The sequence below is a fragment of the Zootermopsis nevadensis genome, unplaced genomic scaffold (genome assembly GCF_977971745.1).
Source record: "Zootermopsis nevadensis isolate Lab colony 2312 unplaced genomic scaffold, Znev_1.0 Znev_ptg000022l, whole genome shotgun sequence".
Taxonomy (NCBI): Eukaryota; Metazoa; Arthropoda; class Insecta; order Blattodea; family Termopsidae; genus Zootermopsis; species Zootermopsis nevadensis.
Window position 1 is genome coordinate 4631179 of NW_028259154.1, and position 27323 is coordinate 4658501.

At 40.2% G+C, this 27323-nt stretch overlaps 2 protein-coding genes across 10 annotated transcripts in view; both read left to right on the plus strand.

Moving 5' to 3' along the window:
• LOC110835215 (Src homology 2 domain-containing protein sprint) overlaps window positions 1-17679 on the plus strand; it is a 335746-nt gene extending 318067 nt beyond the window's left edge. For 8 of the 9 annotated variants that reach the window (XM_087353531.1, XM_087353534.1, XM_087353533.1 and 5 more), the window contains 5 exons: window positions 5912-6180; window positions 7549-7872; window positions 8458-8718; window positions 14633-14831; window positions 16123-17679. In XM_087353531.1, the coding sequence (XP_087209657.1) occupies window positions 5912-6180; window positions 7549-7872; window positions 8458-8718; window positions 14633-14831; window positions 16123-16256 (1187 nt within the window). In that variant the 3' untranslated portion in view covers window positions 16257-17679. Of the gene's footprint in view, window positions 1-5911; window positions 6181-7548; window positions 7873-8457; window positions 8719-9970; window positions 11427-14632; window positions 14832-16122 lie in introns of those variants that run through there. The other variant, XM_087353538.1, reaches the window with a different exon arrangement.
• Window positions 17680-18833: 1154 nt separating this feature from the next.
• Rpn12 (regulatory particle non-ATPase 12) lies at window positions 18834-26785 on the plus strand. The gene is made up of 6 exons (XM_022075180.2): window positions 18834-19001; window positions 19107-19179; window positions 20192-20294; window positions 23287-23479; window positions 23600-23785; window positions 26607-26785. Exons 1-6 carry the CDS (start codon window positions 18894-18896, stop codon window positions 26739-26741), a joined length of 798 nt encoding a protein of 265 aa, XP_021930872.1. The 5' UTR covers window positions 18834-18893; the 3' UTR covers window positions 26742-26785.
• The last annotated feature ends 538 nt before the right edge of the window (window positions 26786-27323 follow it).

The window sequence follows — 27323 nt, forward strand, 5'->3', positions numbered from 1 at the left end:
GAAGTTCTTTTGAGTAGTGGTTATGAACAAAGCGACGTCTTTGTTCTGGCTTGGAGAAGACCTTCGGAATTTCAGCGTGCTCCGGACAGTCTGTGGCGTCAATCTTATTTGTTCAGTGATTATAGCAGTTAGACAGCAGCGTCTCGCCACGAAGGCCTGCGTTCAGTCGCTCGATTGTCGCTGTGAGATTTTCCGTAGTAAACGTGGCCCTGGGAAGGCTTCTCCGTGCTTATTGGTTTTTACATGCCAGCCGTTATTCAGCGAACATGGTTCAAAAGGTTAGGACCAAACTGAAGGAGCGTATAGAGGGACTCGGAGAGAACGACTTTCGAATATGAATCCGTGTCCTCCGAAGTCATCCTGGGTCAGTCGAGGCCATCGAAGGAACCGAGGTCTGATAACGTACGTTCTCAAAGCGAACTGGGCCGAGAAAATAGTCAGTCTGGTCCATCTTGCCCCTTTTCAGGTTTTATGGTCTTTCACACCTCAACTTTGGGGCATCGTCAGCGTAAGGATAATTTTAGAAGAAGTAAAGCTGTTTCCATGCAGCAAGCCCTTCTTAGGCCGATAAAGCCACGTGCGTGGTGACTTCGGAGGACGGTGCAGTACCACCCCAAAGTATGTGCTTGTGTGGGGGCCAGCGAACATCAGCATAACAAAATGGAGGCTATTACTCCCATAAAAATGCAGTGATATCGTTGAGTCAATTTTTTTTTTCCTCAATGTTTGTTCCAATTCGTCAGTAAATGTTATGTTCGCTGAAAATGATGCTCATTTGAATTTTATCTGTGCATTTGTGTGTTCTTTCAGTTAATTTATGCTGATGTAGATACCGCCATATGCGAAACTTTAAAAAAATATTCATAAAAGAATAAGAAAAGATGAAATTGCTCTCGGTTTCGGATGCCTGTAGAATATTAAAAGCGCAAACATTGCATGTCTTGTCGAACTGGTGCCTTGTTTGAGTAGCATCGAATCCTGGGACGCCAGTAATCTCAAGAGCAGTGATCCAAGTCCACAGCTTCCTTCTTTACTTTACCGCGACAGTTAAAATGACCCTTGGGCTTTGTGCCCTCACTGACCTCATCGCCATGCTGAGCCGAGAAGAGTGCCTCAAAACTTAAAACCGGAATTTCTTCGTGGTCGCATATTTTGCTGTAGCAGTAGATTGTAGATTGCGTGTGGTACCGTCGACAGTTGAATTACAGCCCCCGCACGTACGCGACCATTGTCGCCACATTATAAGTTCTCTGGTCCTCTTTGTCCCAATGGTAAGACGTGGCAGACCTCTTGCACATTTCCACTTTATTACGTTGGCACCTCACACCCATGGCGAGTTATTCTGACTGGTATCTCGTGCTGTCACGTGTTATCTCGTTCTTAACGATAAAGAAAGAACTCCACTCTGAATCCTGTCTGTGTTTGGTTAGTTCATAGGCAGTTTCGTTTCATACGTTTCTCAATTTGTCATCCCCAGTTACGAGTAGTTGAGAAGTTGAAATTATTTGAAAATGGGCATAAGATTTTGGAGTCGTGTACGACGTTGTAACCTAACCAGCAGCCTTGATTAGTGTCATGCTCTGAGGAAAAGAACGTTTCAAAGATAATTCGCCTCATAAAATATTCCTCGCTTTTTCAGAATGCGTTGAACTCCACATCAAAGTGTGGATGACTGGGTACAGGCCTGGCTTCAGTTTGTAATAAGATCACGCTTTTGTCTTGTTTTGAAGAATATCTCATAAGCCCCTGTTTCATGGATCTCGTAGTTCGGACTCGCACTCTGAATCAGGGAGCGAATCTGTGTGGCGTGGACGGGCGACATGCCATTGAGGGAGGTCTTTTCTAAACCGAATAAATTGCCTTGATTCGTTGTAAACATTCTAATTGTTTTATATTTTGAAACAGCCTGTTTATTCAATAGCTTTCATTTCGATTGTACAATCGATAACTTCGCGATTGGGAGAAAATTTAGTATGAGAGGCTGATAGTGAATTGGAAAGGATGTGGAAGGAAGCGGTCGAGGCCAGATTTAAGGTACTATACCGGCATTTGCCTGGAAAACTCCCAGTCATGATAGCCGGTCTCCGGACCCGGGACCTCCCGAGTGTTAACCACTCGACCGCGTCGTTTGGTTGATTGGGGTTAAATAGGTGGAGTCATTAATATATTTACTTCTCTGTACTGACCGGACTGAGTTGAAGGGGCCGTGAGGCTAAATTTTCCCAGCTCTTTCATAGTTTACTGACTAACGGTAACTGAATATCATTTTTATCAGCTGATTCTAACCTCCCCGTCCGCGGTGTAATGTTTGCCAAAGTCACTGGTATACTGGCATTGAACTTTGGACCCCTTCCCCCCCCCCCCCCCCCTCTATCAGACGTATACTTATTTTAGCGTGTGCTTTGGCCAGCTTGGAAGTATTAACACCGGTGAAAGCTCCTGCTGGCTTTAAAACCGAAATTATATCCAATACTTTGCTTGTTTTCTCCCATAAAACTGACAAAAACGTCAGTGTTTTGAGGTGCAAAGTGTTTTTTTTTAAATGAAACAATCCTAGATTTTGAACTCCGTATCGAGATTGATGGGCGTGGTTACGGAAAGGACTTCAGAATAATGGACTAATTGTTTGTGTATTTCTTTTATGTTTGTTGGAAATGGCTCCCGTCGCGTGTCTTCTGTTTAAGAACAGCCGTTGTTGCGAGCCTATGTTACTACAAGTAGGGTTAGGACACAGCGTGAGTTGAGGTTATGAACTGTGACGACGCGAAATTGCAGGAGATGATAAGTTGGACGGGCAGTGGTAGATTTTACAATCTGCAAAGCTAATTCTTATAATGGAGATAGTTTTCTTGAATGGTTGAAGACTTCGCCCTCCTGGTTCGTGCGACGTTATCTAGCTATTTAAATTTGTTTTGCTACCGTTGAACTCCGACCGGTTGTCTGTTGTTCTTCAGCCAACAAAGCAGCTGCTGTTCGGTTTTCTGGTCCTTGTGCCGTGACCGCATCCATTCAGTACTTCTGCATTCTTGGAATTGGTTTGTAGTCAGTATCGAGGTTATTCTTTGATAAAGATTCGTTTTTATATTTGTGTCGTACAAAATGGTACGTTCAGCTGGTAAGATTTTGCGTTGCATTTTTAGATACGTACGTGATAGTGTGAAGAAGTTGGCCAAGTTCGTGCTTCGCTGCTTTTCCAGTGAGTGTGCTTTGTTCATTGTCTGAGTGACATCTAGTGTGAATTCTTTGCACAAAGAACGTAAAGTATGTTCTTTGTGCAAATTGTGATACAGGTGCAGTATATGCTTATTTTTTAGCGTTATTCCCAAACCATGTAATGGATTTCGATTAAATTCGGCAAAAATATCTAGACAAAGTGAAAGTTTATGGGTGATTGAACGACCGATTCAGTTCTACGCCAAACCTGCCCATGAATTTCCGTCAAGTGATCGAGATGCCCGTGAACACGGGTAGACGCTGTGTTCGTGGTCTCAGAGCATTCCCATTCCCACGTTGTAACCATAATTCCCATTCCACGATACGCGTAAGAACCAATTCCCGAACCAGCAATGTAAAAATTCCCTTCATGGTTCATGTTGGTCATTCCCAGCGATTTTCTATTGGTATGGAACGTCTACGTGGTTCTGACAAGCCATTTCTATTCCTGACCTGCCGCTGACTCAGGCGTTGGCACTACTGATTAGTGCGCTGGTGTCTTTCTGCCGTGGAAAGTGGTTTAAGTGGCCCTGGAATGCTACTGTTTATTGTGCGCGTCGCCATGTTGTTTAGATGATAGTTTTCTGGGGTTTTGTGTGGTGTCGTATTCTGGTTGTATACCATATTTAACCCTCAAGGTGGAGGTGGCATGACCCACCCAAACATTGGTATACAGGTAGGAGACTTCATGGCACGATAATGCTGAATGCTGTGCTTTACTGCAGACATTAGATTTTCGATTCTGTTACGAAACGTCACTCGTCAGCTCACTTGGTGTTGGTCTGTCACGCGTTCAGTTCATTATCATCTCTTCGCTCAAATAATTCATTCATTCACCATCCCTAGTGACCACTTACTACTGCTGAGATTGTGCGTACTGAATGGCGAGTTTCCTACTTTGAAGTGAAGTGAGTCACGTACTGAATTGATTACTTACTTTCTGTTTACCGACTTCAATTAAATGAGTCTCCTTATGTTGAATAAATATCGCTATCTTGATCGATACCAGTCGATGTTTTGTTACATTTTGCTGTGGGTTTGAAGGAAGCTAGTTTTGAAGATGGACAATAAATTAGCTCGTCTTAGGAACTTTGCTTTGAGGGATTTTTTTTTTTTTTTAACAAAAGTAGGTTCCGGAATACTGCTATCTAGAGAGTCCATTAGTAAAAGAAATTTGGATGTAGCATCTTGTATGTTTTGTTCCGTACTCTTGTTTTCATGTCCTACCATCGCTCAAAATATTTATGTTTAAATTCTTTAGCTTCCAGTTTGATGGACCTTTAACGAGACATGCAGAAAACCGTGAAGTCCTAGAGCATCTCTTGACACATCTGCTGTTAAGAGTTCGTAGTGTTGCCCAAGTATCAGGTCATGGGTTTCATTTGCCATTTTTCGCAACGAACTGTGGTGCTTTTATAATGCCGGTACCATAAATTGTTTGTAAATGTTTGAATAAAATCTGTCTCAAATGGATTATAGCCGTTTCTTTTCTGTTCATTGTGTTCTTTAATTTATTGCGTGTGTCACGTTAAGTAACACCATAAGCCCTTTGAATTTATAGTGGGCTTTATTCATATCGAGCGTTTACTTAAACCGATGAGTCAGGCCGTGGCACGTGCATCAAGTAAGCCTGTTGGACCTGAACAGCGCTGTTTTTGTTGGTCGCTGTCTCCTCTGTGTACCCAAGAACATATTTTATATTAATTTTAAACAGAATTCCCTTAGACATGGTTTTGTAAATTTATGCATTGCAAATCTGTGTGTTCAGCTATTTATTTAATTACCTAGTATCATGTTACATGAAGGTATAATAAATCATCAAAACCTTACATAACTATATTTAAATCTTCTCTTTGCACTGTTATATTCTGATTTTAACCAAGGTCATGTTTAATGTGATTTCGGCACAGCATGAAAGACACGAGATCTTCGTAAGTGCACGTACTCTGATACAAATTTTCATGCTGGGCCAATGATTTGTACCTGCCGTTTACTGATTTTAAATATTCCATTATTTTGGTACCTTCTCGAAAGTACCCGTAATATTTTCCCCCATTTTAAACTGTGCAAAAATCCTTACGATCTTGTGGTCTAGTTAATTGATCTAACGGGATGGTCAGTTTATGGTCATATTCCCAGCCCAGGGAAGGAAACTGATTTTTGTTCTGTTTCCATTTGAAGAAAATATTTATATTATTTTATAATAATTAGATGCATGAAATGTTTAATGCCAAAATTATCCATGACCAAATGTATATTTCCATCCTTCTCTCCTCGTGTAGCCAGCAGCGATCGTAATTATGCGACATACTCACTTTTAGTATATCTGTGTACCATATTTCCGTCTCAGGCATGAAATAAATATCGCAATCTGCGTTTCGTACTCATTTTGCAATTAAAGTTGCAAAAATGTGACCGTCGACTTTCCGCGTGAGCCGTGCTGTAGTTTTATATACTGCTAGAACTTTGAAAAGTGTGTAACTTTTTCCTAGAAAAATGGAAAATGACTTATAGCGAATGCGTGAATTTTTTTTTACCATATGAGGACCGTGAATTATAACCTGATCTTTGAAATTTGTTCTTTGAAGGTATAAACGCTCTACTTGTGACTCGGTGGTGTTGAAACCGAGATGCTTAATCCTTTAGAGCCCTAAAATGTGCCACACTAATAACAAGTGCATTGTGTTTTCGCTTGCAGCTCCTCCCAGACTTCAGGCGCTGAGGAACCGTGACCTGGGAGGCACAGGAGCATCCATCAGGGCTTATGCCTTGCACCTTGCCGCAGACAAGAGCACTACATTCGCGCAGAATATCGATAACTTCATCGCATGTACGCGGGACTCGCGCGAGACCAACCCCCAAGTGGTGATGCGTAACATGAGGCAGTTTATGTCTGGTATGAAGAACTACCTCGTGAAACACGGCGAGAGGGAGTTCGAGAAAGAAGTCGAAAAGGAGAGGATAAAGGTCGGTGTATCTTCAGATACAGAACTGTCTGGAGATTTTGATGGTCTAGAAAGGATTGCGTTCCGCTTTTAATAACCTTGCTGGTGCTTACGTTCTGCGCTGTCACGACACGGTGTCAGGGTCGCGGTGCGTCAGTATGTGAACAACACATTCATTGGTATGGTCTAAAGAATTGCTTGTTTATTAATTTTCTTTTGTTTACCGTGGTTGATTGAGCGAAAGATAGGTTCCTCATCGTAACAAGTCTATGTAATACTAGCGTTGTAGTAAAAGTGGATGTCATTCAATACATGTACTTTGGTTTATGGAGAAAGGGGTGAAAGGTCATACATAGTGAGACGCTAATCTGGATCAGAGGGAAATAGGTTATTTGGATGCCAGGTTGAAGGAAATGACTCATGATTATATTCAGTCACAGGCTTTCATATTAGCGATGTATAATTTTAAGGTTCTTCTACGAGAGAGACAGACAGGTACTTCCAGTCCCATAAAAGGAATGCTGTACAAAGATTTCCGTCTTCTGGGTTGTTGCGCTGTGTAGACTGGTCGATGTTAAACAACGTTTCAGAGGTCATGCTGCCTCCGTCATCAGGGCGATGAAGATTTCTGTCTTCTGGGTTGTTGCGCTGTGTAGTCTGGTCGATGTTAAACAACGTTTCAGAGGTCATACTGCCTCCGTCATCAGGGCGATGAGTATGAAGATTTCTGTCTTCTGGGTTGTTGCGCTGTGTAGTCTGGTCGATGTTAACCAACGTTTCAGAGGTCATACTGCCTCCGTCATCAGGGCGATATTCATCGACCAGACTACTCAGCGCAACAACCCAGAAGACAGAAATCTTCAGACTCATCTCCCTGATGACGGAGGCAGTATGACCTCCGAAACGTTGGTTAACATCGACCAGACTACACAGCGCAACAACCCAGAAGACAGGAATCTTCATACTCTGATGACGGAGGCAGTATGACCTCTGAAACGTTGGTTAACATCGACCAGACTACACAGCGCAACAACCCAGAAGACAGAAATCTTCATACTCATCGCCCTGATGACGGAGGCAGTATGACCTCTGAAACGTTGGTTAACATCGACCAGACTACACAGCGCAACAACCCAGAAGACGGAAATCTTCGTACTCACCGCTGTGAAAACCTCAAATCTTACAATGCTGTACAAGCTGGCGGAAATAATATAATTCAGCTGAGAACGTGTTTTTGTCATATTAGTGTTTGTATTGTTTGTAAAGCTGTCACACTTAAAACTGAATTTTTTTTTTTTAGTACTCAGGCCCATGGCGGAACTTGGCCCTGTTGTGCATTTTATCACTTTATTAACTTGAACTGATGATGCAATTTACTGTTTCCGAACAGCTGAAGTCCACAGAATTCCTGAATCTGGATGCGATCCTAGAAAGCGTGATGCACAAGCTAGTTGTGCGGCCGCTGAAGGAGCACTTGTACCAACTGTTTGTGGAGGAGTACACGCGTACTGGTGCGATCCAGTTGCTGGCAGACAACATTCAGTACGCACGCACCAAACCGATGCACGAGCTGGGCGTCCGTGCCAGGATCGTGCCCCCTTCGGAGGAGGCTCTCGAGACCATCTGCCATCTTCTTACGACACTCCAGGAGGTCGACTCCCCACTTGACAAGCTGGAGAATCTACTTGCGTGCATTGGAACAATTTTCAACTCGGTATGGATGCTTCATCGGAATAGCTAGTACTGTAACGTGGTCCATGAGATCTATGTGTTAAGATTGTATTCCAAGATGTACCTGAGAGGAGACTGACTGGAGCCCAGAATCTGATTTAAGAGAGTCTATAGGGAACTGCTGCTTATGAGCCACTTTCAGTGATGCCAATCTCATCAAAAAAAAACTCTCTAAATTTAATACGTTTATAAGCATATTTTGTTTTTGCATTTAACATAACGGCATGGCGATATTTAAAATTTTACATTTACTTTAATGACGTGGTGATATTTAAAACATCGAATGCTACGATAATACATTCCTTCTTCCGTATCCTTACCGTCTCACAATTCATTATCATCTTCCCATGGTGATCTTTGAAACGTCGCCATCAAAGGAAAGGCTTGGTCGCAGCCTCTGTCACTGCGCATTGCAATTAAAAGGAATATTTTCCTTTGACAGGCCGCAGCCTTCTAATTTGTTGTATCACACAGCATCTTTACGTCTCTGAACCTGGCTAAGTCTGTGCCTCTTCTTTCCGTCTCTTTGTGTCGACGGTGACACCTGTTTATTGAATTCTTTGAACAGGTGAAAGCTTCGAACCAAAGGTGTGTGGCCCTGGGGGCGGATGACTTTCTGCCCCTTTTTGTGTGGGTGCTGGTGCAGAGTGGGATGTTGGCCGCGGAAATAGAGGCCGACTACATGTGGGGACTTCTGCACCCGTCCCTTCTCTCTGGTGAGGGAGGATATTACCTTACTACGCTGTCCAGCGCAGTTCATGTTCTAAAGAACTTCAGATCGTGTTCTGAAGAACAGAGCAAGATGCTGGGTCCAGGAGAAAGTCTTGAAGTGAGTAATTAAATTTCTGTCTTGTGCTTGAAATCGTAACTTAAGACATTACCAATGCCGTGAGATTCTGTAGAGTTTGGTGATCGTACCTTCTGACGGAGAACAGCTGTTCATTAATTTTTGTGTGTTGGGTCTTAAGCGGTTGTCCGAACTAAACGACCGGCACAAAGGGGCTGGTTGGACCAGTGATTTCAGAATTGAAGTGCGTAAAGTGCAGTGAAGTTTGTTAGGTTTTTAGCCGAATTATGTCTTTGGTTTTAAGATTTGTAAATAAAAACTACTTTTAAGTTATTATTTATAAATGGACACTCATTGACTGCTGGTCTGTCCCAAGAAACTTAGTCACTAACCCAGTTAGTGAGTCTTCTGACTTATCTTCAAGAGGCATCTGTTTTGAGTCTGAACCAGGATTCTTGCTATCCCTGAAGGTGAATTATTTCTTTTCCATTCTTCCCAGTTCACATTTGTTTTTCAACCCCCCACCCCATCTGACACTAGAAAAGTTTCTTGTCGTAAATAAGTTATGAACCAACTAGCTAACCCATAGAAGTCCACATTTTTCAACCTATAATTGCCTGTGGCTTTTTGCCTTTATTTAGGAAGTTCTATAAATTTCAGGTGATGTCCCTACATTACATTACACCTGTCGCTATTAAGGGCGTTCAGGTTAGAAAATAAATTATACCTGTGTTAAGATCTTCCTACATCAAAATTCAGAATGATTATTCAAGTGTTTTAAAATAGTACTTCTAGATTATTTTTACAGCAGTTGATAGAAAAAGTCTAAATTTGTGAATTTCCAGATTCCCTTGCATTCATTTCGAAGGAAATTTAAAGAATGTCGTAACCACATTGAGCAACTTGCCAACTATTTTCTAATATTTTATCGTTGGGGATGAACATGTAGAATGCAGATGATTTTTAATTGATGTTTTCCCCTTTCTGTTAATTCCTGCATCATCATCATCATCATCTCAACAGATATCTGAGACAGCATTTTTTCCACTTTTAGAAATAGTAGTTTGCTTAACCCTTTCCTATCTTTTATTGAATATGACATAAGTGAGTTTTCCACTCATTTAAATTGATGATTTATTCATTTAGCGATGTTAAATCTTTTCATGTTATTTCTGGAATATTCTGCTGGCATGCATTGAGCTACATTACTTTTATTTAAACTTACGGAGTGATATCAGATGACAGGCACTTGTTGAGTTGTAACGAGAAAATGTCTGTACGATGGTCGTTTCAGAGGTATGTGATCAGTACGCAACGTGTCGCAACAGACGTGGTCAAACCTCTTTGCTAGTCAGCGTAGTTATAACCGAGGTCAGCACGTTTCCTTCGTCTTTGAGGCAGCAGTCAGCTCCAGAACCGCGATTGTCTGCTCGGACAGCGTGAGGACGGATGCTGCGATAACTGTGTTTGTGGTGACGCCTACAGATTCAGAAATTGTCTCTGAAGCGGTTTCTTTGCAATCGCATGGGAATGGGTCCAGGTTGTGTTTAATCTGTGCTAGCAGTAAGATGCTGTGCACGTCGTAGTGATGATGATGTCCTAGATGAAAATGATGTCATGTAGGTTCCAGCTTTTCACATAACAGTACTGTGTAATAACGTGCGATTTGACAGCAGCTTACGTCTCTGACAGGTAAGTAGCCTGGCGTGCAGCACTGTCAAAGCTCCGTGGCTGTGTTATGTAATTCTCTTCCAGAGTGAGATGGAAGGCTTCCACTGAATACTACTACTATGGCGTAACAGCCCAAAATCAAACCCTAGCCTCCTCTAGAGGCTTCTCAACATATATAATTTTTTACATATGTAGGGGTGTTGGCCCTACGATCCAACCCCCCAACCTGGAGGACCAGGGTATTTCTCTTAGTCTGGTCCCTACCCTTGACCTGTCCGGTTTGGAGGCCCTACCGGTAGCAAAGCTACCGCCGGCATAGCTCTCGGGAATAGTCTGATTTAATTCTGGGTCAGTATGAATACGTCCATTTGGATCTCTTGTAACAGTTGGAGGTAACATCCACTGTACCTTCGTACCAGGTACTGATGGCATTCGCCCACAGTCAGATTTATGTGACTGGACCTTCCGTTGACAAGTTATTCTACTACCAGCAACATGTGACGTACCATCTCTGGCCTTTGATCTGTGTGCTTGGAACTTTGAGTGTGTGAGCACATGTGAGTCTTACACATCGGTGCTGCCATGCAAGAAACATTTGAATTTCTCCTCTTAGGAGACTGTATATGACGTCATTTCATTCTGATAGTCAAAGTCATTGACAAAACTGATCTAACTTTCTGCTAAGACAAAAGCGACGTTCATGTTTACTGCCTGTGAAGAATGTGATTCGGAGTCTGAAAGTCGCTGAGTGTGAGAGATGGCAGTTGGGATCAAACCATGTGCCATACGCTTACCACCAGATCATTCTGGCAACTGAGGAGTGGTTGTTGTTATAATGCTGTCATACATGTGGTTACCGCCTGTCGTGTATTGGCAACCATGTGTTTCGCTTGCCTAGGCTTGTGACTTGTATCCTCCACTATTCTGGATGATTGACTTGTTCATTTTCTAAGTGATCCTGTCATCACAGTCCTTCACTGTTTATTACCGTCTATCAAATGTGCAGAATGCTGTAATGACTCTTTTGCGTTGAGAAATAAAATGAAGATAAACATTGAGTTCCAGATGGAACTCTCAAAGCTTACTTTCATTTTGCATGGATTTCCTGTTCTGTGTTTGTGTTGATTGTATTTTTAAGTGATGTAAGTGCAGTTTAATTCACGAGTTAATATTCCACACTCGTGTGTAGATGGTCTTAGGACTGAATCATACTTGAGTCTGAGTTTTCTTCATTGGAGTTGTAAATATCTCAAATATTGTGGCTGTTGATATGAATTTCTTCTTTGGAAGAACATTTACATAAAGATTTTGTTGATATTACATTTATTCATGAAACCTTCAAGACTTAAACCATTGCTGAGTCTCTAATTATGATTTATTTAACTATTAAAGGCCTGCCACATCTTTTAAGAGCTGACAGTGGTGTCCGTACGTGGCCCACTATGGGCTTTAAAACACGGTGTGCATCGCATCATGTAACATGGCTTTGTGATTATGGTACTGGGTTCTAATCCACAACAGCAATGAAAAGAAAATTGCCATTGAACTCTAGAAAGATGACGGATTAGAACGTGTGTTTTTTACTGTTTAAAGGGAGCGAATCATAAAAGCGTACAGATGATGGTTAACGGAATGTAGAGGTAGGATTAGGCAGGTACAGGGATGTACAGGACCCAGTGTTGTGTTGGATCGTAACGCAGCACCTGATACTAAGGATGATTCTTTTCCCACTGAATACTCCAAAGCGATCTTCACAGAGTTTGTGGTCACATTGTTAGTGGAGGAATTAAGTATGTATTGCCATCAGTCTTACATCGTACAAGCGACTAGCAGCCTCTCACCACTGGTGAAGAGACAAAAACTTTCAATGCACTAAATCTCTATTGAGAACCGGGAACATAAGAGCTAGTGGTATCTGACAAATGGTACAAGACAGCGTTCTTGACTAAAAGAATTACTCAGATCGAACTTTTTCATATTTTCACGTAATTCTGATAATGCAACCCCCACCCCCACATAAACGCAGAGAAAAGTGAAAGTAGGATTGTCCGTGGAAGCTGGGAACTGTCTGTGCCTAAATCTCAATATGTCGAGGTGTACTATCCCATGGAGCTCGTAGCTGTCGGTGAGGTTATTGTACTTTTCAAGCTGTTCTTAGGAAGTGTATCCTGAAGAAACACAAGATATTTGACATAAAAATTACGCTCTTTGCTAATAGGGCTTACGTAGCAAAGCAGAATATAGGTGCCACTGCTGATCTGATATCTACATATTTTACCAGGATACAGCTTGGAAGAAGGGTGTTGGTCGTAAGCTGTGCACGGATAATTCGGACACTTCACATCTTGTGACCTAATCAATTACCTAGAACAGAAGGAATACCCCAAAATTTTTGGTCCTGGGCACTGAAAAGGAATAAATAAGATATTGCGAGTAGAGATCAGAACAACGTGCTGGAAAGATGACAGAGGGCGGTACATCACATTCATCTGCAGCTGTAGGGAGTTTTTTGGCATGAATTGTGAAATTCACTGGAGCTTGAAGTAATTGAGTAAAAACTGTGACACTCGCAAGCGATGTTGAACAGTTGACAGGATGGGTGAAACGTGTAAGCTCCGATACAAATTGTAGGACTTCAAGTGAACAAACAAAACTTTTATTTAGTTTTCATCAACTGTTTTATAATATACAGAAGCTGTATGAAGTAAAATGGCCCACTTGCAATTCAGGGAACAACTTGTTTACGATCTTGTCCGTGTAGTGGAAGACGGCTGTAAATGGAACGGGATAACAGCGAGGAAGACCAAGGCCAATATATTTCCAGTCATCATATCTGGGGATAAAGCACTACGCAATGAGTGTATACTGTTTTGAGGTCTGTGGTGTTTGACTGTGCATTTGTGTGTGTTGGAAACTGTACCACAAAAATTGGTAGAATGTATTATAGAGGAGAAAAAGTCGATGAGCCTGTATTTGCGTATGTATAGCCAGAACATACAGTCCTTTGTCAGAGGGACAAGATAAGTTTACTCGATGCATTCACATTTCCCAACAAAAACATTGATAATATCACAATATTTTAAAAGTATGAATCTTTTTATCACAGAAAATTTAGGTATTTGTAATGTTCCTTTAAACTTGAGGAACAGTTTGTAGTGGCAAAGTAAGCTCTTCTGAATAATGTGTATTTTATTTAGTGGGTTTTTAAGGAAGTTCCATTGTTTTATTGGAACACGTGCACTCATTGCATATTTGTGGGATTTAAATTGGGCCAAGAGAGGGTATGGGGATTTGAATGCACGGTACTTAAAAGGTTAATGATGCTGTCAGTAACTCTGACTGTGTGGTATCAGATGATCGGATGATTAATGAATTGGAAAGGACATTGACAGAGGCGTCGTGCTATGATTTAAGATACTATCCCAGCATTTATATGTAGGGACTATAATTGTTGACTAACAAACAGTATTTTAATGAAATCATATTCTTAGGTTTAACAGTAAATTAGTTATCACTGTCTAACTGAAAGCCAAATGAAGATTTTTGCATCACCACCATGTTGTTTGCTTTATTAAATTGTATGGAAGAAAAAGTTAACAAAACTGTCATACTTTTCAAAGATAAATTGTAGCATAGCGTCACACCCATCTCACAAGTTTGTTCAATCCAGGATTAGTAAATTAAGTAATACGCATCTGAGTAAGGATTGCACGTTGCATTAGTGTTTTGTATTTGTCAGTTCTGTCCTTGGTAACACCTCCTGAAGAACCTTTGTCATGTTTAGAACCCATGATGATCACATATAACAAAGATATTTGAAGATTAATATCATGCACACTTAGGATGACATGGACGCAGACAAAGTGCATGAACGACTGGGAAGAGCTGGGTGGCAGCGGGAAGTGAGTCGTCAGCCTTGCGTTTCCAGTGTGCAGTGTGCTGCTGTATTCTTCCACATTTGTAACTTTTGAAGTGGGTGTTCAGCCTTGTAGCTAAAATAATATTCATATATTAAGAAACATGTATAAATTTATATTTCGGCACATGTTCCTGAAAGTTCATTTCCACCTCAATTGATCGTGCCACTGATACCTTGCATTCATTAGTCTCCATGTGCAGTAGGCACAATTGGCCAGCACATGAGTTGATCCTCTGTCGTGACCTGTTTCCGGGCTCTTGGCAGTAAGGAAGTATTGTTTCGGTTAAGAGAATTAATTTTGTGTTTTGTGTTTGAATCTTTGTGTCAGTAGCAGCTAATGTGTGCTTGTAACTTTTAATTGTGCAGTGGAGAGTGGCGTCACTAACAGAATTCCGGTCGGTTCTGAAGATCGTTGTGCCCGATGAGATGCATGGCTCTATCATCACGAAGACTCTTCCGGTACGACCAAATATGACAACGCGTGATGTGTGCAAGATCATTGCTCATAAGGTCCGCATTACTAACCCTCAAGACTATGGTCTCTTCAAGCTAGTTGATGGGGAAGGTTGGTATGAATTCTTTTTAATTACAGATTTTGGTAAATGTTTTGGAAGGTGGGTTTCACTTTCTGAGACAGTCCTGCTGAAACTTACTTTTTGGATTCGGTGTTCTCGTACCAGTAAGAATTAATTGTACCGTAAATTTGTTAGTGGGATTAAGCATGTAACTGGATCCTTAGCAGTTTCATATTGTATGTTAGAGGAAGCCATCTTTCAAATGGTTGTTCTTGAACTACTCCAGTTTCATTACAGAGAGCAAGAATTATTTACCTAGAATGTAAATCAGTGTAAGGCAGATTAATGACTTGGAGAGAGACTGGAAAATATTGACATGTTGACAGCTACCCCTCTAGCACACAAAAAACATTGGAGCTCGGCCTCCAGAAACAGTAATTTACATAAAAATGCATAATGCTTTGGTAATTGGACTACTGTAATACTGCACGAAGTTGGAAGGTGTTCTGTTTTGAGGGCACAGAAATTCAAAAGGTGTCCTGCTTAATGAGCCTCCAGCGAAGACGGTGAAGGTGCGAAGGAAATTGAGACAAGACTAAGCCGTTGGGAAAGATTTGAGGAGACATTTGTTTTAAAATTATCAAGAAATGGGGGGAAGAAGGTATAGCGGGGGGAGGGGAGATAAATTAGGTTGATAAATATGTGTACTTGGGAAGCATGTGGAGTAAAATGGCAAGATCCAAAGTAAGATAAATGAAAGAATTAGAAAATCTTCCAAGTGTTATCATTTAGCTGAAAGTTTATTATAGAATAAAGATAAAGAATGTAAAATTGTGATACACAGTATGAATTTTAAAAAGATGCTGTTATGGAGCAAAGATATGGGTATGCAGTAAAGGGAATGTAAACTAGTTGATGTTGAGATGAAATTCCTGAGGCCAGTAATGGGGAATACCAGGAGAGAGTTAAAGACGCGTACCTGATCGTTTTAACCAAATTAAAAAATAATTTAGATGCTATTGAGTTCAAATTCATTGAATTATCAGAATTAAATTTCGTAAAAGATGAATAGTTTTCTTAATTCTCTGTCCACAGCAGGTAAAGGTGTGTTGAATTTGTTCAGTCGTATTTCATCGTATCATTGCCCTCTAGCTTGTGAAAGGACCATCATTACAACTCTGTCTTTCTTTTGATCCTTCCAGCCTCTGTTACATTTGTGTATTGGTTTGTAGTTTATTGGATGATTCTGTATTAACTGCAAGATGTGTATGGGACATTCACTGGATGACATATGACCTCTGTACCTCTGGTCTTACTTTCGTGTTTTGTGTATGTTCACAGAGACACTGTTGGCTGATGGTGAATGTCCCCAGGACATCAAGGGAAATGTGGCTCAGGCTGGTAAACATTGTATGTTTGCGTACAAGAGGATAGATGCAAAAATTGCCTGGCCGAGAACATCGTCGCCACACTAGGAAGCTGCAGCAACCACACCATGGCTTGCCAACTTTTGTCATATCTTGCCATGTAAAATACTGCTGCATGTGTTGAACTGAATTCAGTGTTGGGAGTTCTGATGGTCTTGGCTCGTTAAACGTGACAAGATGGTCGACTTCGAAACTTCAGGCTTGCCAATATCAGTGTTCGCTGTGACTTGCCAAGTATTACTATCTGAACGTAGAAACTGGTATTACATCCATATTTTCAGTATTTAGTATAAGTGGATTCGTCCCCAGATCCAGCAGCTAAACGAAGTTGGCCAGATCTCCTACACTCTATTTTAGTTTTTGTATAAATAGGAGACTGCGTTTACATTGTGAATAAATCTGGGGACAGAATTGTCAAAATGGTTTTAAAAATGCTGAAAAGTCTCAGAAAGTATTATTGCAACCACTTGAAAAAAATATCGTAATTTATTAATTGTATTTAGTCATGCATAAGAAATTAAACTGATGTTTATTTAAGATGCCGTTTACGTTTCTAAAGCAGTGAGAGTTGTGACAACGTTTAAGTTTGAACACTGAAGCAGCTTTCAAGATGGCAGGCTCAATATTATTAAAAAAAAAAAAGGGAAGTGTATATAGTTTGGTAAGATTCGTTGTTTAGACTGTGATTGGAAAATTACTTTCCACCAGTTTTCCTCATCGTCTTGCAGGCCTGTGTACTCTGCTCCTTCTAGATTATGTTACGCTCATATTCCATATGTAATTGTTTTGTGGGATTGTTTGTGAGACGCAAATGAAGTATTGCCCTCAGATGTTTATAGTCGTGTCGGGCGCACGTTACTTCGTGTAACTTGGTTCAGATGAGGGTAACTGAATGGATTCTAAACAGGCCTGTTGATTCTTGGCGCTTTGTTATTTATCACACTAGCTATTTACGTGCTTGGTTCCTTTACAAAAATGATAAAGCCAAATAGAAAACTACAAAACGTAATAATAATCTTTTCAAACTCTCCTCGGGGAATTTTTGGGGTATGCTTAATATGTTTTTGGCTTTGGATAGAGAGGTTCTGAAACACCTGACTAGATTTCATTGATATTTAAGGGGCCTTAAAACTGTAGTAGCGTATTCCAACCATGACTTTTTCAATCCACGTGTTTGTAAAATATTTTTCTGCTCCATTCTGCAGCATGACCACTTTTTCTACTAATATGCTAGTCATGAAGCAGTCGATTGAACTGAACCTTAAGTAACGTCTCTCGTCTTTACAACGCTGCTCACAATGTTTACATACTCCATACTTCTAAGTATTAGACTATAATTAAGCTGTTTGTAAGTTTTTAATTCATGTAAAAATTGTTTTGTTTTCTTTCAGTTTGTTCACATCACTTAATATAATTCATCGTGTATCTTAATTGTCTTTTGTAATTAAACAGAAAGTGTTTTCCTAGGTCACATCTTGTTGAAGTTTCATTGTACCTGATTCGTAAATTTGCTGGTCTCATTTCTTCAGTCAACTTTTGTACCTTTGTAATTTATTACAGACGCATGAACACACTCATTTTTAAACCTGGATTATGGCTTTTATTTTGTGTCTGAACTTCGTACATTTCATTATGTGTTTCAGCTGGGGAAAGTGAGTAACATTTAAATAATATAATGAGGATTGTTTCACAATGCAGTGCGCTAATGAAGAGGATATGGTGTGCAAGTGGTAAAAAAGGCACAGTTGTTCCATAATATTTTGTTTGGCGCGTTCACAGAACTTCACAAATTTTTTTTGTTGGGTTTTATGTTCTTCCCCCCCCCCCCCCCCACACACACACACATCTGACAATAATTTGAAAAATGGTTTGTAATAATCGCTTGCTTTGGGAACTGCTTAGTCTCTTTACGATAGAATAAATTACAGTTGCAAACCCCCCCCCCCCCCCCTTCTGCACCCACCCTGTCTTGAATTGCAATTAATGCAGATGGTAATGGAAGGCATAACACCTGCAACATTTCGTAAAATTCTTTTTTCCATTAAATGCTTTGGCACATACTAAACAAATGCCTTTTCTGACAGCCATGCTTGATATTCAGTTGTTTATTGCATCGTCAGCACCACATGTTTCGGAAAATAGAAAACTGGAAAATAATTCTTTGAAAACGTAAAATAGATCTAAAGTTTCTTCTGAGTGAGAACGCATGTATGTTTATACATTTACAGTCTTTATTTTTTCTGTTCCCGTTGGTCTTGCAAATGTATCGCATTAAATTTATTCAAGGCGGGAAGAATGGTTAGCCTTCTTGCCGACCGAGCCACGTACGCCGGAATAATTGCGGTCTACTGGGATGATGGCCGTTCAGTGCCGTACAATTACGGAAGTATGCTCTCTGCGTATGGAACTGTCTTAGAATAGAATAGGAGTTTCAGACTGGAGTATGGAGACACGGATATCCATAGGAATTCTATTATCGATTACTATAAATACTATGAACACAAACTGGTTAGAAAATTTAATATGTACCGATTATATGTAAGCCAGGCATCTACCGGAGAGAGGTGAAACTAACATTGTTATATTTATTATAATGTTGTTCTCGCCTGGGTTGGTCGGTTTGTTGGCTGGCCTGGGTGTTGTCAGTGTTGTTCTTCTGTGCTCGTGAAATCTTTGGTTACCATCATGTCTGCTTTGAAAGACGTTGTGTCATTGTATCAACTTTTGAAGTCGGATTGGACAAAGAAACCACCGAATTTGGAGAAATGTGGCGACCTTCTGAAAAAATTGAAGGTTAGTTATGTAATTGACGTTATATTCTTAAACGTGTTCAGTACGTGTGCTTTCAAGGTTCAAGAAATATTACCATCATATGTTAACAAAAATCGAAATTTGCAGGTGGGCCTCACAAATTTGATGTTTTTGCCAACTTCAAATGCAACAGCACCACAGCAAGAGTTGCTGATAGCAAGTAAGGAACGTTAATGTAGTATTTGTATTGATAGCTTAATTGTGGTTGAATTGGTGTAATGAGATGACTTTTGGAAGCGTTTAATTTTCTTTCGTTACAGTAACAATGTGCTTCAAGGGTAACCTTTCCTGTTCGTGCGTAGGTTTTGTTCAAATTTTTACTCTGTTTATTTAAAATACATTCCCAAATTGTCTTAGAAAGGGTAACAATTCCAGATTCTGTATTCTGTAGAATTTCTAAAGTCAGCATTGACATATTTTTTTTATCTTACTCCTACTCTGCAGAAGAATTTATTTTTTATTATTAAATACTGTGTGTTTATGTAAATTGCTGTAATATGTAGGGAGTTATAATATTGTATTGGTATACTGTTTGAAGTATTCAGTATTTTGATGAAGTTTGCTGTCTTCTGGGTTGTTACGCCATGTGGTATGGTAGATGTCCACCAACGTTTCAGAGGTCATACTGCCTTCTTCATCAGCGCAATGATTGATCCAATTGAGCTTATTCATCGATGATGATGGAGGCAGTATGACCTCTGAAATGTTGGTGGACATCTACCATGCTATATGGCATTACAACTCAGAAGAACAATACTGATGTCTTCACTGCCATGAGAATTTAAGATCTGCCCTTATTAGTTGGTTTACTGTGACTATAGATTGCAACAATATTATAGAGTAAAGATTATTTATCTGTATACTGGAGATGCTGGGTGTTCCCCTTTACCTTGGATATGCACACCGCACCTTTTAAACAGATTCTGGCTGACTTTCTGCTGTTGTTTTTTTAAATGAAGGATTCTGTGAGTTCTTTGTGTGGAATGGTTCAGTTGAATTTAATTTAAAAATTTTTACTGACTGAAGATGCCAGGAACAGAAATTAAGTGTGCACATTTGTAGTTTTGTAAGGCTTTCATATTGACAGTCTTGTCATAACTGATAGACTAATAGGGATTCACTGCTTGCTTGAGGGCTGTATGTTATACTAACAACATTTTTATTTTCTGCAGGAGATATTTTGGAAATAGGAGCACAGTTCAGCATAGCTGTGAGAGATATTCCTTCATTTGAACGATACATGGCCCAGCTGAAGTGCTATTACCTTGATTACAGGTAAAATTAAAATGAGGCGTGCTTCCTTGTACTTTCAAACAAGTATAGAATACATGGGGTACCTAGACATATTTCTTGTGGTTTTACATCCTACAGGCAGGGCTGTGGAGTCAGTACACAAAACCTCCGACTCCTTCATGAAAGCTCAATATATATTAATAATGGTGAACCTGTTAAAATGGTAAATGGTACCATAAGACATTTCATCACCACCACGTGAATCATCTGCCTACTTTTTAGACTTATAACCTATATTTAAGTATACGTCTAATGTTTATTGCAGAAATCGGTTGATTTGTAGACAGTCTGTATTCTTAAGGTACCGGAGCCAAAGTTACAAAGCATTATTCCCACACCACGTGGCTCAACGCGTCATTAAATATCCCCAAGTGCGAGGCTGCCGGCAGCTCACACGGTAGCGAAAGTGTTAAAATATTATTTTCTTAATATTTTATATCGAAGTCGGTACATTTTTACCGTGTACTACAGAAAGTGAACTGTAGGTATTTCTGCTGGATCAGAGAGAAGCATTATACATTTTGGAAGATTTCATGTCATTAAAGTTCCTACAGATCAGTTTTTCTGGGGTCTTAACCTGTTACTCCTCCAAAGATAATGTAATGAGGTAAAATTAAAATGACTGCAGTCCCCATACCTAGGAAGGAAATGGTCTGGTTGGTCAGGTGAAATTTTTCTCATTTACAGAACCTGTCTAGAAATGATTGTACTCAAAAATTCAAGTGGCAGTTTGCTGTGCAATGGTGTGAAAAAATCGATCAGAGTTAGGCGGGGAGCAAACGGAGCCACTAGCCGCTGCCACAAGCTGTGGTCTGTATTTTGTATGCAGTTTTAATAGACTCAGCGCAGACACAACGTTCGTAGTGGCCCGTCTGGGCCACACGCTACGGTAGTGGCCGTGTCTTGCTGCTTGTGGCTATATTTGACCACCGTTTATCCCGCCCAAACGCAACCACTTGCGTTCGCCACGCCAATCCTGATCGACAACCAGATACTGATAGAGAAGGAGATGCGTCAGAAGAAATAATCCCCCCCAAAAAAACATAAAAAAAATGTCTCGAACACCGAAAAGGCAGAAAATGAATTGATACAAAGAATTTCAGACAATATAACAAACAAAAAACGTCAAGATGATGATAATGATGATCTAGATCGGAACTTTTTGGTATCTCTCGTGCCTGATTTAAAAAGCATTCATGATGACTTCAAATTAGTCATCAAGGCAGACATTATCGAACTTTTTAGAAAATACAAGACTTACAAACCAATGCAAAGTTATCAACCTCAACCAAAATGTCTGCATAAAGTGGGGACCACTAGTGGTTGTGTTTAGCCACCGGTGGCTCCATGCCATGCTCACCTACAATCTGTAGTTCTTGTATAGTCCATTACAAAAATATGTTGGTGCAAATTTGAACTGTACATTCCAGCTTTGAGCAGTTTTTTGCACCTCTGCACAGCATAGCAACAGTTGAAATGTCTACATGTATTAATTGCTGTAAATAAGCAAAATTTCTCAGGTGAGGTTTCATCCTGGCCAAGTAGACTGTTTCCTTGTCAGAACACGGATTTTTAATTTCTGTTTAAAAATTACACAGAGAGGCAGACTGACTGGATGTTGACGCTCGATTGTGCCCCACTATCATCAAAGCACTTTTTCGTATTGCACAACCTGTGAGAAGCACGCAAGTTCGCGCATCGCATTAATGGCTAGTCTCTTCAGTTGGGAGAATTTCGTACTGTAAACACATAAAAACGTTTTAGTAGGAATTGTATGTTTTGGTACTGATGTTACAAGTACTCTCTGAATCTGTTATGAAGAAACTTGTGAGGTGGGATTGACACTAGTGCCACTTGCAATGGGGCCATACAATGATGAACAGTTATTGATTAAAAAATAAATAAAAAATTTGGTGTGGCAATTTTTTTAAATATAAAATAACAACATGGTGGGCGCATGAAAGGAAAAAATTGTTTAACTATGCCATAATTCAGTCCTCTAGTCCTATGCACGTGAGTCCTGTATGTTACGTCTTCCGATTCCCACATGCATTCTCTTTGTTTACCTTCCGTGAAACGTGGAATGTCAGAGAACATGATGTTCCTCTCCTCAGGAATTCATTGTCTTCATCCATTTTCTCAAGCATGGTCAGCGCATTGTCTGGCGTAATTGCCTGCACCACTTGCGGCTTGTAAGCACACAGACACACAAGAATTTTCTTAACATCTGATGCACTGTTGAATGCTGCAGCTCGTGTCGATTTATGGACCATGGACAAAGTTCCTGCATATTCTCTTTGAAATTTTCATCGGTCGCATGGATGCTGTGTAACGTTGTTGTGCAAACCACTTCCAGTCTCCTTAAATTGTTTGTTCTAGGCACTTGTCAATGGTCTTGTGATTCATTGTTCTGAAATGTCTGAATTTGCTTCGATAAACCACTCCACGTACTGTGCCTTCTGCGAGTTCAAGGTGACTGACTTGATTTGCAAAGGCAGATGCAGTGCAGTAGGGGAGGGGAAAGTGTGCTACCATATCATGGGAAGTCAGTAAAATTTAAGAGTATTTTTTCACAGATGATGCTGTGTTTGTGTCTTTTCAGAAAGGTTTTAATCGCAAGTAAAGTTGCACTGATAATTTATGTACACTCTGTACTTAAAGAAGATATTAAGACCACATAATTTGTGAGATAACTGGGTGAATCTGTTATTAATGATGAAGCATGCTTGTGTGTATTATGGTATGGATTACAAGTTTCCAGTCTTTTTCTTCACGTCTTACATAATTTCAAAAGCATTAGAATCATGTTTTGTAAATCATGGGCATATGACATAAGTCATGCATAAATACTTGGGTTTGCTCTGAACATGCATTTAAAAATATGAAGGTCGCCTCCTGTGCTGCTGTTCAGCTGGTGGAGATAGGGAGAGCATGTTTTACGCTTACAGATGTGGTTTATTGTTTTGTATTGCAGGAATCAGTTGCCAGAATCTGCGTACAAGTATCAACTTTTGGGCCTCAATTTGTTGTTCCTTCTGTCTCAAAATCGAGTGGCCGAATTTCACACTGAACTGGAGCTGCTTCCCGCTGGTCAAATACAGAGCAACGTGTACATTCGTCATCCACTGTCATTGGAGCAGTACGTCATGGAGGGCAGTTACAATAAGGTAACTTCAAATTTTGTTGATGACTTAAAAGAAATTGGAAACGGCAAGTCGAAGGAAGTTTGCGTTTTGTGATCGCAACATGATTCTGCTGCTAGTGATGATAATGTTTGTTTTGTGTAGATCTTCCTAGCCAAACGTAATGTTCCTGCCGAGAGCTACAACTTCTTCATCGACATCCTTCTAGATACGATACGTGATGAGATTGCTGCGTGCCTGGAGAAGGCATTTGAGAAAATCTCTCTGAATGGGGCTGCTAGGATGTTGAACCTCCCAAACTCAACTGCGATTAAGGAGTATGGTACCAAGGTACGCTGAAGCTAGGGTGCACTCTCATTTATGATGCTTACAGTAATAAGATTTAATTTTCCATTTAATGAGCCAGGTTGTTGCAGTCGACATAGTGACCGGTTATAACCTGGACTAAATCTAACTTATAATTCTCTGTGCCAAAGAGGCCGTCCGGTTCTGAGGCTTTGCTAACTTTTTTGTAACAATACAGGTTTTTACGGTGAAAGGTTGTTAGCCTCATGCTCAACCCCCAAGCTGGAGGACCACTCCTCATTGGCTGTCTGCAACTGCTTATTCAATATATTTGCAGCTAACCTCCATAACTGTCCCGCGCCATAGCCGCACAGTCTGAGGCATCATGCTTCGGACCGGTGACACGGAATGCGCTCTGGTTCGAGTCTCGGGGAAAGAAATTTCTCATGAGATTTTCGACCGGTGTATGGGACCGGTGCCATCCCAGCATCGTTAGGAAATTGGGGGCTACAATGAGTAGCGTAATCCGGTCAGGAAAGCTAGCAATGTTTGGGGGTTCGTCGTGCTGACCACACGTCATCCTGTATCTGGTTGGATGATCGTGAACGTGAGGCCAGCAGCCAGCTAGTCGGCTTAGGCTCTCAGAGGGCTGTTACGCCACGGAACCTCCTTAACTGGAGGCTGTTTCTCCATCCGCAACCTGAGGACATGCCATGCCATTGTGATAGGGATCCTCCAAACATGGCATCTCAGAAATATCATTGACGTTAATTATGTTTTTCTTCAAAATGAGCACACATATTGGAATCTTTACTTAATGGGAATGCGGGCATGGAAATTCAAAGTAAATAAACAGAAGTCATAAATATACTGTGATGATGTTTACTTATGAACAACCTGTGTAACGAAGTACAATTTGGCGAAGTCGGCCACATCAGGTGGTCATGGCTGATTGCTCAAAAAAGACTTAATTGAATTTAATTGCTGCAAAAACTCTAGCTCTTACATGAAGTAAAACTGGAAAGCCAAGCTTTGAATGAAACTGTTAATGGAAAGTTCAACTTCAAAATGAAATATCAGTGGAGAGTTTGGTCAATTACTCATGTGCTCACGCCACTGTCTAGCGGTTAGAACGCTGGCCTTGTAATCCTGGGGTCGCGGGTTCGATTCCCGGCGGTGCCCGAATTTATAACTTGTGTTGGGCAAGGCCGTGGTCTAGGCAACACGGAGATTTCCTCCGTGGCATCCCAACAATTACTCCATTCACACACAGAAGAAGGCAATGGCAAACCACTTCTGGATCATCTGCCAAGAACGTATATGAACAGGTCCCAGTCCGAGAAAAGGATGGAAGGATCCTGTTCATATGGACCTGTCGTCAGACAGAACACCAAATAAATAAAATAGTGTCGTTATGTTACAGATTTTCTCTTCTTCGTCACTTTGATTCCATAGGGCTGTCCAAATGCAGTATTATAAACAGTATCACGGAACATGTTAAGTGATTCTGAGACTGGGTTAAATTCAGGTTGTTGTTTGCACTGTAACATATGCTTAAGTTGGTTTTTCAAATACATACACAAACGCTAAACTCTCTTTAGCTTTTTAAAGATTAGTGATATTTTTCATATGCTACTACAGTGTGTTTTGCAGACTGTGTACAATTGAATTTTCCACATTTAACAAATAATTGGTCATATTTATTTTAAAGTGTACAATACAATTTATATTCGATATACTCATGTGGAAGGATGATTTGCTGTTCTGTTTTAGTGAGAGACATGTAAGTAGAATAAATCAGATAAACACGGTGAGTCAAAAGTATGTTTACAAACTTTGCGTGCGTGTTCCTGGATCACAAGTAAACAAAAATTTCTTATGAACATGTGGTTGCAAATGCACCTTTTTCAAAATAATAGCCAAAAATAATTTCCAATGTATGCCTTTATAGCCAAGTATAAGGATGTTTATTTATAACAGATGCTCAAAGCTTGGTCCTCCAATCTCCACACGACGCACACAAGACTGACGTATTTGTCCGTACACGTCAGGCTTTCCTCAAATCATTTGGCATGCATTCTGCGCACGTTCCCATAGGTCGTCTTCATAGTTTATGGGTGTTGCACAAATGATGGACTTCTAGTGAGCCCACAGATAAAAGTCCAAAGGAATCAGGTCCGGTGACCTCGGTGGTCATGCTACTGGGCCACCGTGTCCAATCCATCGCTGAGGGTACTGTTCATTGAGATGATGTCTGACGCGACGGGAGAAGTGTGCTGGGGCTCTGTCGTGCATAAACCACATTTGTCTTCTTGTATTCAATGGCACATCTTCAAGGAGACGTGGCAAGTGTCTTCTTAAGAATCGCCGATATGAAGGTCCTCTTAGACGCGATGGAAGCATGTGTGGACCAATAAGCATGTCGCCAACAATTCCTGCCCAAACGTTAATTGAAAATCTTCGCTGGAAGCTGGATTCAGTTTGATATAAATTCATTTATTGAAACTTATGTTTGGCTATTATTTCGAAAGTGAAACATTTCATAGGAACATTATTTCTTATTTTTTTATCCTGGAACACGCACAGAAGTTTGTAAACACACTTTTGACTCATCCTATTTAGTGCACTTCATAGTATAAGCATAGATGTTGGTTAGTATAATATTAAAAGGATTTTATTGCAGTCTGTCATAATTATATGAGGGAAAAGTGTGACATGATGATTATATAATCTCAATTGAGATCATTTAAAAATCGAGTGAAATTAAGACAGGGATTGATACGCATCTTGAAAGAGGTTAATATTTCTAAGTTTGGAATTTCAGATGTGTGACGGAAGTGGTCCATATCATTATTGTTGTTTTCAGAAAAACTGGAGTCTTGGAAGAGATAATTACTATTATTTTGGTACTGAGGAGAAGAAACGGGATGATACTTTGCCTTCCAGTGAACTTGCTGAACAAGCAATTGAATATGCAAGGGAACTGGAGATGATTGTGTAACTGTGGTGACAAGATTGCAATAAATTATTCAGGTTTGCTGTTCATTCATGATTATATTTTGTCCCAACCTCATAATTAAATCATCTACAAGATTGAGGGGAAGGTGAATTTGCATTATCATTCTTGAGTAGCCCGTTGAGCTGGCTTGCTAACATTTCACTGAAATGAACAGTCTCTACTTCAGGGTGAAAGGCTGATAACAGAAAACTGTTATCGGCATATTCCATGCCATTGTAATACAGTCCGCAGCATGACACTGTCAGAATTCACGACAGTAATTGTCTCTAGTTACAGCTGTTGTCTACTTTGTGTTATTCCTGAAAACTTTTAGGTCTACCTGTCTTACAGTAATGCAGTTTTCTGCATGATAGGGTGTCGGGTTGGACCACTTTCAAGATTAGAAACATTTTAAAAATTTTGAAAAACGTCGTAAATGTCATAAAAATGCATTAAACGAAATATTTTCCAAATTTTTTTTTAAAAAATTTGAAGTCGTAATTTTTAAATTTTCTTAGTTTTGTGCAATTTTTTGACATTTTCCTACATTATTTGATTTTTCGAAATTTTTTAAAAAATTTAATT

Coding starts and splice junctions, on each gene's coding strand:
- Rpn12 (XM_022075180.2), top strand. CDS start 18,894: ATGTCTGCTTTGAAAGACGTTGTGTCATTGTATCAACTTTTGAAGTCG. Junction 19,002..19,106: donor ACCTTCTGAAAAAATTGAAG/GTTAGTTATGTA, acceptor CGAAATTTGCAG/GTGGGCCTCACAAATTTGAT. Junction 23,480..23,599: donor TGGAGGGCAGTTACAATAAG/GTAACTTCAAAT, acceptor TGTTTTGTGTAG/ATCTTCCTAGCCAAACGTAA.